The sequence below is a fragment of the Cyprinodon tularosa genome, unplaced genomic scaffold (assembly GCF_016077235.1).
Source record: "Cyprinodon tularosa strain WSP-4 unplaced genomic scaffold, ASM1607723v1 ctg940, whole genome shotgun sequence".
Classification (NCBI taxonomy): domain Eukaryota; kingdom Metazoa; phylum Chordata; class Actinopteri; order Cyprinodontiformes; family Cyprinodontidae; genus Cyprinodon; species Cyprinodon tularosa.
Window position 1 is genome coordinate 86876 of NW_024039719.1, and position 18523 is coordinate 105398.

An 18523-nucleotide genomic window follows, 5' to 3' on the forward strand; every position below is an offset into this window, starting at 1 on the left:
GACTAAATCTGTGAATAAAACAACTGATTGGCTGAAAGGAGACAGAGGGCACTGAGTTCATTGAACAACACCTGCTACTGACCAGGTTAGCTCTGGGGAGAATGTTATTATGGTTACTTGATTTCAGGCTTACTTGAGAGTTCTCAGTAAGCCCGCTTTGTGAAACGGACCCAGATCTCCACTCTGGACAATTTTCACAAAGACTGGTTCAATATGTGAATCAATTGTTGTGTTTTAGTTGATAGCGGTTCCCCTGAAATGTTTTCACAATGTGCTTCGTAAAAACATAACAATCTAAATAATTAATGTTAATTTTAACACTACAGAAAAATCAACTCCTTTTTTCAGCTGCTAATCTTATTCCTGAAATACCAGATTAGGGAAAAAGTCTGTCACACATTTTTTTTTCTCCAATTGGTCAGAAGTAGTTTTAAAAAATCTGTAACTTTTCAGCTTTTAACCCACAGATAAACATTGTTAGATGTGAAAATAGAGAATGTGTTGTACCCTAGTTCTTCTGCTATAAAAATGATCCGTCTCTCCAGAACAGCAGCAGCAAACACCTGCAGTACCTCCTCGTCTGTCAGGCAATCGAACAGCGTGCAAAAGTTGACGTGTTCGAGCCAAGAGTCCAAAGGTCTGGTCAGATGGATGATCTGTGGGAGAAAACGTTGCAGTCAATAAAAAAATGGTCGACTCAGACCCCATCAGACCAGACGCATCGTTCTGGACAATTCAGTTAGGGTGCTACACACTTAACATGGCCGCTGACTGGAGGCGGCTGGCTTATTTAAAAAGATGAATGAACTTTGAAGAAATACTACAAATAGAGATGTGATTTTGGGAAAAAGGCTTTAGTAAAAGTCAATGGTTCCAGACGTGTGATAGCAGGGGGGGATCTGGTAGAAATGAATAAAATTAACCATTTATGAAGGAATGTCTTTATATATTGATGCTCCATTCTGTCACAAGGTAAAATAAACAGTTAAACTTAAAATAATGCTCCAGCTCAAACGGCTTCAGGCATTTTTAATTTTTCAATCAACTTTTTTTTTTTTCAGATTCTTTATTTAGCTTAGTGTGGATGTTGCCTCAAAGTTCAACAACAATCGGTGGAGAAGCTAGTATTTTTATTAATGTCTCAAATTTCCTGATTACGAAGGCTGACTGTGAGGAGATGACGCGGTCTGCTCATGCGTTCTTTGTTATCCGAGAACCGAGCCAGAACTGAACCGTGCCGATCTCTATGGATGAACTAGTAACATGTTAGCACGGTTCGGTTGTGTCTGGCGCAGTCCGGTTCAGTTGTGCGTTCTATTTACACTCAACAGTTATCTCGGTTTCCGTGCTCGGACCGATCTCGGCACAGTTTCAGGGTTCCTACAGCATAAGGCAAGTTAAATTCAAGAATTTTTAAGACTTTTTAATGCCACTTGAAATAAAAATTTAAGATTAAATTCACAAGAAACACGAGAAAAACCTGCTATAATAACCCAAAGGTTTATTATAACATAAAGCACTGCACTAATTTTTCAAATTTTGAAAAGCTTCCCATACAGGAAGAAAGCTAAAAACAACAATTATCTAACAGAATTCACAAACTTTGTTTTAGCAGGGAACAAAACAAATCAGTTTTAAAGCCCCAACATAACCAGTGCTAAGTCTTTTTTGCAGCTATTTTTCTTTGTATGCTTTTCTTAGTCTGTTTGATTTGGTGATAAGTGGAGGCGTTGCAGAGACAAGGGTGGAACAAAATTGAGAAATACCGGCTGTTTCTCGGTAACTCCATTTTGACGCTTTGTGTTTCGCGCTTCGCATGTGCGACTCCACTGCCTTAATTCCCATCGTTCCGAGCTTGAATGACTTCTTGCACAAAATCCACTGAGCCTCATGTACTGTATGTTCCCTGGTTTTAGCCATGGAGAAAACTCTTGGCTACATTTACACTTGTTCATATTTTCCAGACAAAAAGTAAATGGCGTATCTCCCAAATGTCCCGGCCGCAACAGCACTTTTATTGGTTCCGCTATCGGAACGGAACCAACAATGGCGAGCTGTTATTTTTTTAAAATAAAAATACAAAATGTCAATTTTAATGTTTTATTTAGATTACAAAAATAATTCATAATAAAAAATAATCCTATTTATGATGTTTTAAAAATTAAGACCTATGAAAGATTGATTTAAGAAATTTTAATACCAATTAAGGCCTTAGTTTTATTTTGAAGAATTCAATGCCTTTTAAGACTTTTTAAGGACCCGCAGGAACCCTGAGTTTCAAACGGGTAGAGTAAACGGGGCTAAAGACTATTTCAGTTCCATTTTACCTGAACTACTGTACAACTAAATCATGAAAAAAAATTGAACAGGAAGGCTTTAAAAGAATTACAACACTTTAAATTCACTTATAAGTGAAAAAATATCGCTTCCATCAGTTCCTGCTCGGCTTTGGTTTGAATTTCCCCAATATTGCTTTGAATGCTGTGTAAGATATTGACTACTAGTTTCTCTCTCACACAACCATCAAAAAGTTCCTGCTACCATTCCTCTCATCTCTTACTTTGGATTTTTTTCTATGATTCTGTTTAAACTTTCTTGATGACAGCTTAATTGTTTTTATATTTCAGATATTTGAAGCTTCTTTGGTTGATTGCCATTTGTTACTACCGTATTATTTACGGTCCATGTTGGTTCTTCCTCTGAAAGCTGTTTTATGTATGTGGCTCAAATTGTGCCACACGAAAATTGATCAATAGATCGAATTGTGTGAAGTTAATTAAAGAAGATGCAGGTAAATGGGAGTATTGTCATCACTTGCTTGTCTCAGCATCGATCGGTAAATTGCATATTAGCAGCAGAGGCATATTGAGAAGCACAGGACCTGTGATTCTTCCTCTGGCTGTGGGGGCTGGTCACAGAGAGGAACGGTCAACATGAGTAAATACTGGAAATGGCTGTGAGCTGTTGAAACACGTTATGTGAGCTGAGGCAGAGAAGGGTTAATCTTCCACTGAGGTGGTGGTTGGGTAACAAGGACAGGTTCAGACACAGCGCTACACAAACACCCGCCTCCAAGATCTTATATAAAAGTCATACAGTAATCAGGTTTGATTGGAACTGTTCTGCAGAATTTCTCAATAAAAAACATTCTGTTTTTTATCTCTTGGCTTGTTTGCTTCCCATTTCTGAAACTAAAGCTTGTTGCAGAGGGAGTTCCCTCATGCACTGCATATTTTAGGCGCTTTGAAATCCTGAACCTTCTGTCTGCAAAATAAGCAGCTGACTGCAATGAATTTATTTTGTTTTAGCAGAAAAATGCCATAAAACACATTTTGTTTCGTTTTAAGATTTTTCTGTGAAGCTGAAAGTTAGACTGACTCCCATTTAACCCATATATCAGTCTGTTCCTGTTTGGCTGTGACTCCATCCTGGAGAAACATCAGCTATGCTGCTGCCATCAACACCTTTGTTTATAGATGTTCGAGCTCGGCCTGTTTTTCAGAGTAGTCCTGTTTCTCAGACTATAACTGGCTGGATGTGCTCTCTTCATCCTCTGACATGGGAGCTGACTCAGAACTCGTCTGCCTGGCTGTGTGTTTCCTGGACGGAGCCGCCGTTAACAGTAGCTTTTTGTATCCCTGCTTCTTCCTCCTTGAACCCCAGTCGGCCTCAGCAGATGGCCGCTCACACTGAGCCTGGTTCTGCTGGAGGTTTCTTCCTGTTAAAAGGGAGTTTTTCCTCTCCACTGTCACTACAAGCATGCTTAGTGTGACAGATTGCCTTTGAGTCATCCTGCAAAAGATGTATCGATCTAATGTTGATATTGAAGAAAATTCTAGATTGGTTGTTGGTTAATAATGGCATTGGCAATCAGCTCCATTTCCATAAAAAAAATTAAGTTAGGTAAAAAAAATCTCTATAATAGCCAAACAATGTAGCCCTTTATGGGAATGTCTTTTATTCAATAAATACAGTCAGTATCTATTTTCAGGATGTGATTTGTATGACTGACTGTTTTTATGGCTTCCTGTTCTGACCTCATACCAATATAGTTTCCTTTCATGATACACATGTGCACATAGAGCCTTCTTGCTTGTAGAGAGGAATTTGTTACAGCCTCCAAAAATAAATCAGCTAATGATGACAACATTAAAGCAAACAGATGTTTGGTAGCAGAAAACTTGTGGATTTTTTTAATCACACCCTGAGCTCACACCTTTATTAAACTGTCATTTAGTGGCTAAAACTTTCTGATGTCATTAAGAGTAAAAGACAAACTGATCTGACTGCTGCACCCCTCTGTCTGCATGACGCAACACGATGTCTTTGTTGAGTGCAGTCAGTGTGGGGAAAGATGAGTCTAGCAGGTCAAGTGGGAAACTTTAAACCCACTGAGTTTTTAACATTACTCACGTTAGTAATGACTCGATACCAGCAAAGAAAGAAAAGGAAACCATAAGTGGATTTAATAGATGAGTCTTCATCTAAAGGGACTTTCAGTTTCACTTCCAGACAAATCTGAGATCATATCCAAGCTGCCTGATGATCAGCCTCATTAATGAACACTGGCCTGTTTCCGGATCTCAGCCGTAACTTTGACTGAACAATGTTATCACCGGCTGATAAGGAACGCACGTTCAGAGCCTGCTGTTTGGAAACGTCTTGGAAGGACGGAAAGTTTTCCTTTAAAGCTTGCTGAGGCCGTCCTTATCTGACTGAGTAAGCAAAAAGGAAGAGAGCTGTTAACCAATATGAAGTGCTGCTTGCATTGTCATCAGACTGCAGTTATGTAAAAAACATAAAAACCTGCTCTTCCTCAACTACTGTTTTAAAGAGTCATGATAGGAATGAAAGAGAAACAGACTTTTGACATTTTTATCAGCAGAAAAGAAGAGCGGAGTGTAGAACAGGTGGGGGAGGGGTGTGTGTGTTTTTTTTTTTATGGCTTGACCTCAGTGCCCGACTCAGGAATGAAGCTCTTAATCTCCACTGTTTGACCGGGAGCCGGGAATGAAGCCTCTCTCAGCTTCTGCATGAATGGGTAGATCAAGGCCATGGAGATCTGCCGCCGCTTCTCCACTTCATCGAATATCTGCACAGAAGATGTTGTTACACTCAACGTTTACATACTTTACACTGTTGCTAGGATCCTGCTTTCGTTAGTTGCTCCAATACAAGTTTCCAGGATTGGACAAAAGATATGCACTGAGAATCAGGCTAAAGGAATCCCTCACCTTAGAGAAGAGGCCGAAGCAGGCCAGTGAACTGATGATACAGTAAGCCTCTGGAGGCCGAGCTCCTTTTCCTTTTGGCTAAAAGTGGGATGACAGTTTGAGAATAAGCATTTTTTTTTTTTATTGTTGCAGGAAGTATTTACAATTTGAAATAATTTACGGAGTTTAAACCTCAGACTGACCAGTAACCTTCTGCAGTATCCATTTCTTCTACTGCCATCAATCTCAGTCAAAACAAAGGAGAAGGTCTCACTGCAAGTTAAAACAAAAACCTTAAATCTTTATCCAACTTTAGCCAAAATAAAACAACATGAGTTGAATGGAAGCAGCTACCTGTGGTACTCTGTTAAAGGAGCCCAGTTGATGCCCTCTGGGAAACAGAATAGAGAGATGGCCTTCAGGGTCTTCTCCTCGTCCTCCTTTTGATATTTGGCCATTACATCTCTCTGAGAAGAAGCCAAGATTGGGTCAGAAACATGTCACATAACATATACCTTTCTCTTTGTAAATTCCTTAATTCTTTGTAGAGAAGTTGCAGCAGGCAATCTGTTTCTAATTCATTTGATTTGGTATCAACATTACCGTAAACAAGTATTAGCTTGTTTTGGTACAACAGCTGTTTTTTTTTTTTGGTATCAATCATTATCTAATTCTCTGAGAATTTACTATAAAGAAGATTTTCTTAATACCAATGCCCCTTAAGAAAGCTTTTATTCAGAGAATAGTAAGGATCCAGGACCAGAACCTTGTGGAACACCACAGCTGTTTGGACTCCAGAGCATTTGGTTTGTAGACATGTGTTTTTCAGCTCTTTTTAGACTTTTCAGCATTAAGATGCCATAAAATTAAATATCTTTAAATCCAAACAAACTTGGTTGACCTACTGTTATTTTCAGAGTTAAAGATTATTTAGTTGACAGAGAAGTTATTTGATCTGTAAACACGTCATAACTCATCCAAAAACAGTTTATTATGCATTCAACATATGCATGCTAAAAAATATCAAGTTTACTAGTTTTTAAAACTAGTCTGAAATGCTGAACATAAGCATCACTAGATAAAATTTATAATGTAAGAGATTAGAAAAGAAACTGGTTACCTTTTTCTCACCCTTAATGTATTTTAAACTCTTATAAATGTGTGTACAGATCAAATAATAACGTATCTATAAACTATTTATTAGTCATCAAAAGGTGGAGGCTTATTAGAAAGTGGAACCAAAACAAAATATAAAAACATTATTAGATGTCTAGTAATAAAATAATTTAAATAAACAACAACAGTACGATAATAATAAAGCAATAAAAAGACAACATTACAAATGGAGTTAAAATGGGGAAAAAAGCGTTTGAAGAGAAGATTTAAAAACAGGAAGTGAGTTGGCCTGTCTGATTTGCAAAGACAGCTCTTTTCACAGAATAGGACTGAAAACGCTCGGTCACCTTTCGACCTCCTCTTTGACTGAGACGACCAGCGCGAACGGATCTGCAAACCTGAGTGAGCGTGGGGAGCCATGCAGCTGGAGCAGGTTGGACAGATACAGACGCGCAAGGCCATGTAAACATTTAAAGCAAATAAAAAGTTCCAATTATTCTGAAAATTAATCAAAAACAAATGCAGCGATGGCAGAAATTAGTGGCACGTTTGTTGGTATAATTTCAATAGAGTGCAGATGCATTTTGAACAAGTTGAACTTGATCAACTAAACTCAGCCTGATTTTAATAGCATTGCAGTAATCTAAAGGAGTTTTATCAAAAGCAGGAAATAAAAATCGCCGTGTAAATCATTGTTTGGCTATTTTTCTTGAATAAAAACAAAAACAGGACTTGATAACAGGTTTAATATGTGCATCCAGTTTAAGATCATTGTCAAGTCCTACAGTTTGTTGCTATTCAATCAAAGCACCCAGGTCCTCAAAGCACTTGTAAGCAAACTCCCATGAACCCTAAGGTGTGCCCTGTGGATAGATGTAGTTCATCAAACATTTTTTTTATTTTGATTATTAACCACTGACACTAACGGAGCTGCTTTTCTTGTTTTATCATGAAAATAAAACGCCGTACCCTATTTCAGTCCCCCACATGTAAGAGGTGCTTTGTGTGTCCTAAGGTTCTGAAATCAAGTTCTAAAGTAGATAAAGTTGAGGTTCTTAGTACGAAACTATGATACTTTTACACTTTAAACAGGGTCTGAAATTAACACTTGCCAAATGCAACAACATTTTTCATTTAGCGGGTTAAGGCCAGTGCACCATTTGCCACAAGGAGTAAATGTTTGAACCACAGTTGCGCAGACGCAGGGGGGGATTTAGCATTAGGCAATACCAGCAGTTGCCTAGGGCCCCAAGTTCCAGGGGGCCCCATAAAACTGTTTACATGTATAGTTAATACAACTATTCCTTATTTGTGCACATTAACAATGTTTTTCATAAAAATCCTTTTGCTAAAATGCCATCATTAAGTGTGTTATTTACTTTTGCCGTCGCCTTTTTGGAAACACAGGAAGGAGCAATCAGCTAAGTGAGCTTAGTGCTTGGAAAAAAATCTTTCATTCCTTTAGAGACAGCATGAAAAGTCAGCTGAGTACAAAACATAGAGAGGAAAACAACAAGGAAAGGAACAAGAAGAGAGGGACACAACCTAGAACAGATAATGGATGTCTATTCTATTAACATTTCTCTATCTGTATAATGGGTGTTTTATGTGTTGTCTTCTCCATTCAGAGGGCCCCCCGCCTGTCTTTGCCTAGGGCCCCAAATTTCCTAAATCTACCCCTGTGCACATGCTAAGCTAATGAGCTGCTCAGTATGAAGCCAATATGCAAAAGAGAACAGACACGATTAATTTGTCGCTGGCTGTCAGTCGATGACCCTGGAGAACATCCGTGAACACGGACGCAGTAAATGCTGCATTCACTGCATATTCATGTCTTAGTGGAAACATCCCAGGCTACAGCAACTGTGAGCGCACCGATGGCTTTATCACAAACACACAAACATAAAGGTATTTTGCATTGCCCATGCCCCTGGAAGGAAGGCTACGCTTTTATTTATGGAAAATATAACAAATGAAATCAATCTGTTGCTTTTTAAATGGTTTTATTTATGGCCACTCCAGATAAAAATATTTAGCTATTTGAATGAAATCTAAACTACAACTTTATTTAATGAAACTTCATTACCTTTTACTGTAACTTTGTCTCCATCTAACAGAAATAATATTTTTCTTAAACATATATGAGAGAAAATTGTTTTGTTTTAAATTATGCCTGGCCGGTAAATAATTTTGTCTTCCTGTCCTCATGACCATGAGTCAAAAAGGTAATTTCAGACTCTGACTGTAAGAATGCTCATTTAATATTATGAAATAAAAAAAGGTTATTAAACTTAGAGTCATTTACTTGATCATTATTAGCTCTTCGGTAATGTGAGATCAGATAAGGACATCCCTAAAATAAAATAAACATACATTTCTATCATCATAGAGATTGTGTTCTAGTTTATTCGTGAAGTTTTCCTTTCAAAATTTTAATGAATTTTAATTAACCTGTTCAACTTAGACTAATACTGATTAAGTATCTTAGTCCCACACTGTTATACACAGGCTTGTTGATGAGCAAACGACATGTTTAAACTTGTATTTCACAGCGGGACTCACCTTAGGAAACTGGTAGGTAATCTGAGGTTCATAGCTGCTGCCATCTTTGTTCTTTTTAAGGCTGACCACCACTAGATACTCAAAGAAGTACTGGCCACTGACCCGGCGGGGTTGCATGGACACATTGTCAACGACTGGCAGGTTCTGCTCCGCCTCAGGCTCAGGGTCTTTGACTTCTACACAGAAACACAAACATTCACTGATTTAGTGAGCTGAACTGAGATGTTAAAGATAAAAAAAAACACAGCTACAATCAGGGCATTAAAAAGAAATTATTTTTACATGCACTTCATATTCTAACAGACAAACAGGGGATTTAGACTTGATAAGACACCTTGAATAGTAAGAACAGTCACCATGGTGGATTTTTTGGGAGGTTTTCTTGCTTGCTGGTGAATAAATGTGAATGTGCTCAGTTATGGAAACCAGCAGAGCAGATTTAGATCAAGGTTTGATTGACACATTGCGTTAGCATCACATTAGATCTTTGCATGTCTCAGTTTGAGCCTCTGGCTCTTGAGGATTGAAGATTGTTGAAAAAGATCTGATGAGTTGCAAAATAGCATTTGCACATCATCATCCATATTAGTAGGAATATTTAGACTATAAGAACCTAAACAGTGAGTTTATAACAAGCTCAAATGTTTATGCTATGCATATTTAATCAAACATTTTAAAAAAGCTATAGTGTTTTTAAAGTTGCTAAGCACTACATGGAATGTTTGGGGGTATTTTTATTACGGTCATTATAAATGAATGTGCTTGTTACATCCCAATATTACCTGCCTATCAAGTGTCAAGACTAATGTTTTTCTAAGCAGTTTATCTAATTAGGTCAGTTCTTCTGTCATGATAAAAAGTTATCATCTTCATTATGTACATAACAAAGATTTGGGTATGAAATGGGAGCGCAGACAGAGCGGATTATTGCTAACAGAGAGCTCTGTCACTCTAGCCTGACTCCGCCAGATGGATTTGCTCCGCATATCCATGTGGAAACCTTCCGTTGAAGTAATTTTGGGAAGGTGCGAAAATACTGGTTAGCTGATTGGCCTATGTTGGTGATAGATGGGCCAAATAAACCAATCAGATCAACGAAGCATATGACGTAACAGAGCGACGACGAAGAGGAGCCAATTGATAGATCAAACTCTTGGCGAAACCAGTCGGGAGAAGATCAAAAACATCTTTTCCTCTGAGAAAAGCCTCCAGAGCAGTGTTTTGCTCTTCTTTCAGTGAAGAAATACTCTGTAATTCCGATAAAACTTGCTCGATAGCCACGCTAACGCTAGTTTTATTGGCTGAAGCCGCCATGTTCTTTATACTGAACTGTCGCGCTTCTCGTTGCGTCACACCTCAACCCGCCTCAAAGCCAACGCTGATTGGACGTTCGTTTGGTGAACGGCTCCAAATTTTCTTTAACGGAGAGTCTCCAGACTGATTAGCGAGTGAAATCTTGAAAGCTCGCAAGATCAGGATGGTCTCACGAGGCTACTGTCACTCTGTATTAATCTAAGAACACTGCATAATAAAGTTGATATGGCTGGAGACAGTGAAGTCTCCTCATGTACAAATGTGTATGATGATGTGATGATGTGGCAGACTGTGTATAAAAAGCTTTTTGAACTGGTATTCTGGGTCGACTTTCTGAAGAAGTGAGCCCGGCGGTTAGCGCTGCCATCTGTAACATCTGAGCCCAATCACTATTTATTTAAAGTGTTTTTTTCTGCGTGATCTGAGTGATTTAAACAGAGAGCTTTCCTTTACAGGATGATGGTGAAGATTCCCAGTCATCCAGGTCAAAGTCATTCCAAAATAATTTAAAAAACAATCCACTGGACTTTGTTTCCAAGTTTGAAGACGTTTCGCTTCCCATCCAGGAAAGTTTTTCGATTCAAAATTTCAGAAAAAGAGTTGAGTTTGAGGCTTTATAGAGTGGACCAAAACAAAATGTTTAACCCTTTCCAAGACATAGACAGGTTTTACAGGCTATTACAGGCTAATAAAGAAACCAAACTCGCTCGTTGCGTTCAATTTGCATGTTTTCTAAGCCAAAACAAGACTTTCTTTTTGGATTGAAACAGCTTCCTGGATCGGAAGCGAAACATCTTCAAACTTGGAAACAAAGTCCAGTGGATTGTTTTTTTTCTTTACTTTTTTGGAATTCCTTTACAGGAGTGAAGGAGAGTATCTGCTCTTCTACAAACTAAGGAAGAGAAAATGCTTTCTTTAAATAATACCTAAGATCTTTAGATAACACATGACGCACTAAACAAAAGACAATAAAACAGTGGAAACATTCAGCTATCTGAAAAGGAGCTGTGTTTGTCCTGTAGAATGGGCTGCAAAGCTACTCATGGAGATGAAACGTTAGAATTAACAGAAAGAAAAAAAAAGCGTGTCCCAGGAATAGCTACTGTTTACAGTAAATGATAACAGTGCCACCTCATCGGGTCAACATAAGAGCGCACCTATTATAGGCCGGTGAGCCAGAAGGCTCGGCTGAACAGAACATCCCTCTGATGGATTTACAGCTGAACTCACATCTTTTTGCCGCTCCTTCAGATTCAAACAGCTTCTATTCTATTACCAAGAGCTGAGAAGCTAAAATGGCAGTTTGTTCATTCTTTTCAAACTTTGTTAATTTAAAAGAAAATGAGCACATTTTGAAAGTATTCATCTAGAAGCAGAGAATTCCCTGTTCAGAGCTATGTCCTGAATGTTGTTCCTTGTTTTATTTACCAAACACTTCAATGGGTTTCCACTTTGTTGCTGGAGACGGATGATTCAATAACCCCTGTAATAACATCAACAGTTCTAATAAGCATTTTAATATCATAAAATCCCAGATGAGTGCTGATGGTGGCGAGGCTCTGCTTTGCTTCCATCCAGTTAAGGCAGACATGTCCTCTCCCTCAACTTTTCAGTTTCTGTGTGTAAACATGCTGCAGCGCTCTCTTCCCTTTTAAGGGGTTTGTCTAAGAATTTATCTGAACTTTTAAAGCTACAGCTAATAATTTTAAACTTTATGAAACCAACAGCGAAATAACCCAGGTATAAAAACCTGTAATGAACTTAAAATCCTCATAAATCAGCCATTTTTTTCTCCCTTTTGTTTTTAGATACAAAGGACACAAACAGGCATTTGTTTTAGAGCTGTGCCGTGACTCAGTGTGGCTGATTAGCTCAAGTTACAACATCTGCCATGTGCCTTCATATAATAAAGTTCATCCTCACATCTATTGCAAATAATCTGACCTCTGCACACAGATTTAAACATAGCCCTTAAACCTGCAGTTTGTTTTCAGGTGAGAGACTTGGAGTCTGAATCCTGCTCCTTTATAATCCTATTTGAATCCAGTTTCTGGATATCCTGAGGTGCATCTTAAGGAATGATTAGGAAGTTTAGCAAACTAACAGATTGAATCGCTGTGACAATGCTCAGTGTTGGTTTTTAATCACTTATTTATGGAAATCCAGCTAACCTTTGAACTTTGTGCTCCTTTAATTCTGGCAGCATAGATCAAGAAAAAAATGACAAAAAGAAAAACAGCTTCTTTTTGAACCACATTTCTTCATCACCCTGTCCTGTCTGGCCGTTTTTTAAATAGATAATTCAATTAAAGCTGATTAAAAAAAAAAAAATCTGACTACTTTGAAAAAATCTGATTTTTTTGGGGGGGGTTTGTTTTTTCATCAAATATCACAATTTAGCAAAGGGCCATTTATTTCCTATCCTTTCTTAGGTAGCAAATGCCCTGCATATACATGAATGAGTAGAAAATTCACTACTGCAAAATAGAATTGTTTGAATCAAAAAGCAAAGCAGCTACATGCAAACAAACTGCAAATACAAAACTGCTGCAAACACAAAATATGCACTAAAGACTGAACTTTTTAAAAGGGGGGAATGCTGAAGGGAGCAAAAACCACTACAAGTTAGGAAATTCCAGCATACATGGCAGCGGGTAAATGAAAGGGAAGGAGTAGGTGTTTGTTATTTATTATTTTAGATCAACTAACCTGAGAAGTGTTTAAATGTACTAATAAAGAATAATGTAAAGATTGAATATGTGAAGACTGAGTCATCCAGGTGAGGGTCAAGCTTGAAAAAATTCAGTCTAGGCAACTGGATGTGAAGTTTCTAGAAGACGTTTGGCCTCAAGAGGCAATTCTAAGTAGTGGTGGGGAGCACTGAGATGAATATACTGAAAGTGGAACAAAATATTAAGGGAGAACAAAAGGTGACTTTGATCCCTCCTACTAGATTAGCCAAGAAGGTGACCTGGGCGGTGTTAATGGTCGTTGGGGGGGTTCTGACGGGTCGTTAACTTTCTCGTCAGAGTGGTTTCGGTCACATGCTTCATTAAAATGTGAGTCAGGTGAGGACGGGTAAAAGCGCTCTGCAGGTGGGTGAAAGGTTATGTCTAAGGCCCCGTCCACACGAAGTCAAACCCTGGCCTAAACGCACAAATTTTTCACCAAACCAGCCTCTCATCCATACGAAGCCGGCGTTTCGGGGGTCGATCTTTTTTTTATTAAGCCTTCAGAGTGGGAAGATTTTGAAACGCCGTTTTCACGTTTCCATCTTTAAGCTCTAACCGCATTTTTTTTCTTACACGCATGCGTCATAGCGTCGCCTCTAAACACGCATGCGCGAAACAGTATCACAACAACAATGACGCCGTACTGTGTTGAATGGTTGCTGCTCATGCTACTCACCCTGCTGTCGGGCTTACAACAGAATCTTCTTCTTCTGGAATATCTCCAGGAAGAACAGAGCAATATAGACGACATAGTTCAGCACCTGACTTTGACTGAACCATGAAAATGGACCCGCAGGGCAACCATGTATAAATATTAGTGCGCATGCCCAACATTTCGTCGCCTATTTTTGCTTTGGCACCACAGCGCCACTTGCAGGCCTGGCATACATTTTGCAGCGTTTTCATGCATTCATGTGGACGATCACATTTATTTTACGTCTCCGTCTTTATGACAGACGTTCTGGAAAATATTAGCATTTCGTGTTCGTTTTGACTTCGTGTGGACAGGGCCTAAGACCACCTCTTCGGTTGAGTGTTTTATTTTCCAGGTTAACAAAGTTGGCTTCCTTATCCCAGCTCACAAACCATCCGTCTTCTTTGGCCATAATATGGACGTTGTTGTCCTCAAATGAGTGTCCTTTAACTTTCAGGTGTAGGTGAACAGCTGAGTCCTTTCCTGAGGAGTTGGCCCTCCTGTGTTGAGCCATGCGCCTGTGTATCGGTTGCTTGGTCTCTCCACTATACAGTTCTGTGCACTCCACACTACACTTGTCTTTGGGATGAACCAGTTTTGTTTCAGGGTGTTGCATGGTCGGGTTTGAAGAGCACAGAGATCCGGTGCTGGTTGAGACTCCAACATCGGGAATGATGATGTTCCTTCTTCTGTTTTCTTCCCTCTAAGCAGGCTTCTTGTTGGTTATTAAAAAAGCCCAACTGGGATAACCACAGTTCTTCAGGGCTGCCCTGATATGTCCCTGTTCTTTCACCTTCCCTGTGATGGTGGTGGGAATGGTTTCTCCTCATGTCTGCAGGATTCTGATGACACCTGCTGTGGAGCTATTAACTGTAGGATATTTGTGTTTGATTCTAATAACTCAGAACCACCTGCTTTGTCCTACTGCATGATTTTAATGCAAAATTAGATTAAATCAATCAATCACTTTAATGTTAGAGTTTTAATTTGCTAACACAGTGAGTGAAGACACTGCAGGGCTCTAAGCTAACAGTTTGCATTGGTTGCACAGCTGATTTAGGTGCAGCAGCATAAATGTTGGTGAACCAAAATCCGGTTTGGCACGACAGTTTGAGCGGCTCATTCAAACTATTAAATGATTGACTTACAAGCTTGTTAACAAAAAGATTTTCATTGAAAGCAAACATTATTTATTATTTAATATCATCTTAACAAAATGTCTACAAAGCTAACTGTATTCTTTACTACCGTATCCGCTTAAATGTTCTAATTAAGAATAAAGAGGTGGAAATAAAAGGCATTTCCTCTTTTTATCCTGATTTATTTATTATATGAAAATATAATCAACTGATTATTTCAATATTTAATAAATATTTAGTTGCTGCACTATATATAGCATTAAATAAGTCTTTCAGTATTTCTGTTTAGCGTTTATAGGAGAAGATGTGGAAAGTACGGCTGGAACAGGGTTCCTGTTATGGTTTTCATTGTGACCACCTATGAAGAATACGATCGGGAGCGGGAGCCTGGAAGACAACCACCACAGAGGAAGCTTCATTCTTACTTCCTACTTCCAAGTGAAATGAAAGGCAGCATTAATTCACAGCTTTCAGGAGTTACCTCCATCTGTTTGAGTGTCAGGTTCAGCTTTTACTGTCAACTATTGTGCTCTCTCTCATCCTTTAGATTTAACAACCGGCTCAGAGCTTTTCTGATTAGTTGGTTTTGTCTCTTCAAAAACACTAACTGAGCTAGAATCACCTTTTCATCCTTCTTTTATATAGAAAATATTCCTGGATCAGTGATTCTGTGTATATAGGTCCTTCGGTTTCTCCTGGAGCTTTCTTCCTGTTGAGAGGGAATATTTCTGTCTGCTATGCAAAGTATGAGGGATTGTTCTTTGAAAAGGGCTTTGAGATGACGTGTTGCAAATTATTTAAATACATAAACTTTAAAATTGGTAAAGTTGGGTTCTACAAGTTTATATGATTCCTAATTTATCTTTAAAAGAGTGAATTTAATAGAGAAAACGAATGAGCTAATTTTTTACTAAAATAATTAACAGAGACACAGTTCTGCAAGGGTCCATCTTTAAGTCAGGCATACACTGTAAGATTTTTTTCCCTTTTCGGGCAGATTCTTCAGTTGTGCAAGACGTTTCCGATCGGGCCGACTTTCAGCCTGGTCATGCATCGTGAAGTATTCTGCGGGTAACGATGGGCGATCAACCTCTCACGACCACCTCCGGATCAGGAATCATGAGGTCGGGACAAAATCAAACATGTTCGAAATGGTTTTTAGACGTACAGTGTGAGCAGGTAGATCGCATCAGAGCGTCGGGCCGCACAGTGTGAGAACGCACATCGTGAGCTGTGAGCTTTTATACTCTGCGGTTTTGTCGTACAGTGTGAGCTGTAGCTGCGTGTAACGATTGAAAAAAATCTTAGTGTACGCCTAGCTTTAGTTCTCAGCTTAGACTCTATTAAAGATTAAATCCCTCTAAACTGACAGCGTGAAATCACGGTACAAAGGTTTAGTCAAATATAGCGATGAGCTCATGTAGGTTTTTGTCTAAACTTTAGAAAAGAAAAGGGTTTTCTCCTGAAGGTTTCTAACAATCGCTGGTTGCCACAGCAATTGTTCTTGGTCCTACTGGTTGTTGTATGTCTCTTTGCTGCACACCAGCTTTAATTTTTACTAGGGCTGCAACAACGAATCGATAAAATCGATAAAAATCGACTTTTAAAAGCGTTGGCAACGAATTTCATCATCGATTAGTTGTGTCGCGCGATTAATGCGTCATCCGCCGCGCCGTCATCACTGCCTGTTGACTGAAAGAGGAAGAAAATAAAAAATGGCAGAGGGAGTCAGCGCTGCAGGTGCAGTGTTGCCAACTCAGCGACTTTTCAGACCCCTCCAGCGACTATTTTTCAAAAAAGCGACTAGCGACAAATCTGGCGACTTTTTTCGGTGTCACTGGCGGCTTTTAGAGACTCTTACGTGAAAGCATGTATCGTTCCTACTCTGCCGTGGGGCGCCTCCCCCACCCCAACCGCGTTTTCCCGCAGGAGTCCCTCTCAGCGCTGCAGTCAGAGCCTCACCCCAGGCTCACACCGACTCCGGTCTTACCGTTGCGGTGCGGTGGGTGCGGCGCCGCAGTGATTCCAAGTCATTAAAAAGACGTAAACCTCTCTCACCGGCTGCTGAGCTGTCCGGCTGCGGTTACCGAGACACTCCGGCGCTGCAGAAAATTCCGCAAGAAAGCTATCCTTGCGGCGTGCCGGAGCCCTCCGCAACAAGCTCTCGCAAAAATCCTTTATTTGGGCCGTGTTATCGCGTGAAGTTACGTGAACTCAAGTGAACTTCTGTTAAATCCCCGGACCTGTTGCCGGAGCCGCAGAGCCGCACCGTAGTCAAAAGGGCGGTGTGAGAGGGGGTGTGCGGGAGTTGCGGTCTCCGTCGGCTCGGTAACCGCACCGGAGCCAGTGTGAGCAAGGGGTCAGCGTCCAGACTGCAAATGAAGCGTGCATGCACCGGGATTGACGGCGCAAATTGATCACAATAATTAAAATAGCCTGCGCTTTGTAAAGGGAAAAAAGTGATAACATGCAACTTTTTTTCAAAAGAAATTAACATGGCACGGAACCACCATGTTTGTTTGGTTTTAAAGTGGGGAAACGTAACGTTAGTTTCTCAGGTAGGTGTTAGTAGGTTACAGACAGTGATAAGGTTGGCTACTTATTTTACTTTTAATTTCATTTGAATTAGCTTAAGCAGCGTTTATATTTTCTTTATAAATAAATTAACTTGCAAATTATGAGGGCAAGGCTTTTAAAGTTTAAATCTTCTGGCAAAGATAAAGTAAAGAAGATCCTGCAATTTATGGAAGTAAAGCAGAATAAAATCCAGCAAGATCAGTAATATGTCAATTAATTATCTGCCACATTCCCATGTAAATATCTGTCTTTGGAGGATGTGTTTTTTAGCACCCCTAGTTCTCTCATTTTTATTCCAAATACAATTTATAATTTGAATCACAGGGCTATTTTTATCTCTATGGTTCAGTATTTTCTCAAGTAGCAACTTTAACTGCTATACTTTCCTGTCTTAAAAGGCAGAACTCTTCTAGTCTAAAAAAAACTCATTTGTTGAAATGGGGGGGGCCTATTGTTTGAACCCCTTAGTGGCTTTAAAAACAAAAATGTCTTTTTTGCGCTTTATGAAACAAAGTACCCTATATTTTGTGGATGTACAGCTACATTTCTCATGTAAGTTTGCGTAGTTTTAACACAAACATTTATTTTTCATATTGAACCAGTACAGTTAATGAGCAACCTGTACTTGTGTGCTTGTTTGTTCTGTCTAAAATGTTTATTTTGGAATAAAGAGGTTAATATAAAAAAATTTTTTTGTCCGATTCATCGATTAATCGAAAAAATAATCGTCCGATTCATCGATTTTTAAAATAATCGTTAGTTGCAGCCCTAATTTTCACCCACCTCCATGCACTTTAGGCACACTGAGCCAATTCGAACTTTGCATTATAAACACCTATACATCGGCACAGTGAAGCAGAGTAACCCTGATTTCCTGCACTGTGGCATCAAAAGGAAATAATCAAACAGAAACTTAGTCAAATCAAAACCAACCTTTGCCACAAAACCAGACAAAGCTGCATTTGAGATGATACTCACTGTCTTTTCTGCCTTTTCGAAAGGAGGGCCACAAAGCACTAAACCTCTTGAGGGCCCCTGGTCGTCCATCATCCTCATTGGGTGGTGTAGCACCTACCCCAAAAAAAAAAAAAAAAAAAAAAAAAACACAGCTTAACGTCATTAAAGTCAAAGTAGCTTGTCCACATTTCCTGTGCTGTTTGCAGGCACTCTACCTGA

At 39.3% G+C, this 18523-nt stretch overlaps 1 protein-coding gene across 2 annotated transcripts in view; it reads right to left on the minus strand.

Moving 5' to 3' along the window:
- The window catches only part of LOC119776608 (DENN domain-containing protein 2D-like), a 62975-nt gene that overhangs the window by 10890 nt on the left and 33562 nt on the right, over positions 1 to 18523 (minus strand). For both annotated transcript variants that reach the window (XM_038275104.1, XM_038275105.1), the window contains 7 exons: positions 18326 to 18418; positions 8892 to 9067; positions 5568 to 5680; positions 5417 to 5486; positions 5235 to 5312; positions 4952 to 5092; positions 508 to 656 (listed from right to left, as the gene is read on the minus strand). In XM_038275104.1, the coding sequence (XP_038131032.1) occupies positions 508 to 656; positions 4952 to 5092; positions 5235 to 5312; positions 5417 to 5486; positions 5568 to 5680; positions 8892 to 9067; positions 18326 to 18418 (820 nt within the window). The remainder of the gene's footprint in view (positions 1 to 507; positions 657 to 4951; positions 5093 to 5234; positions 5313 to 5416; positions 5487 to 5567; positions 5681 to 8891; positions 9068 to 18325; positions 18419 to 18523) is intronic.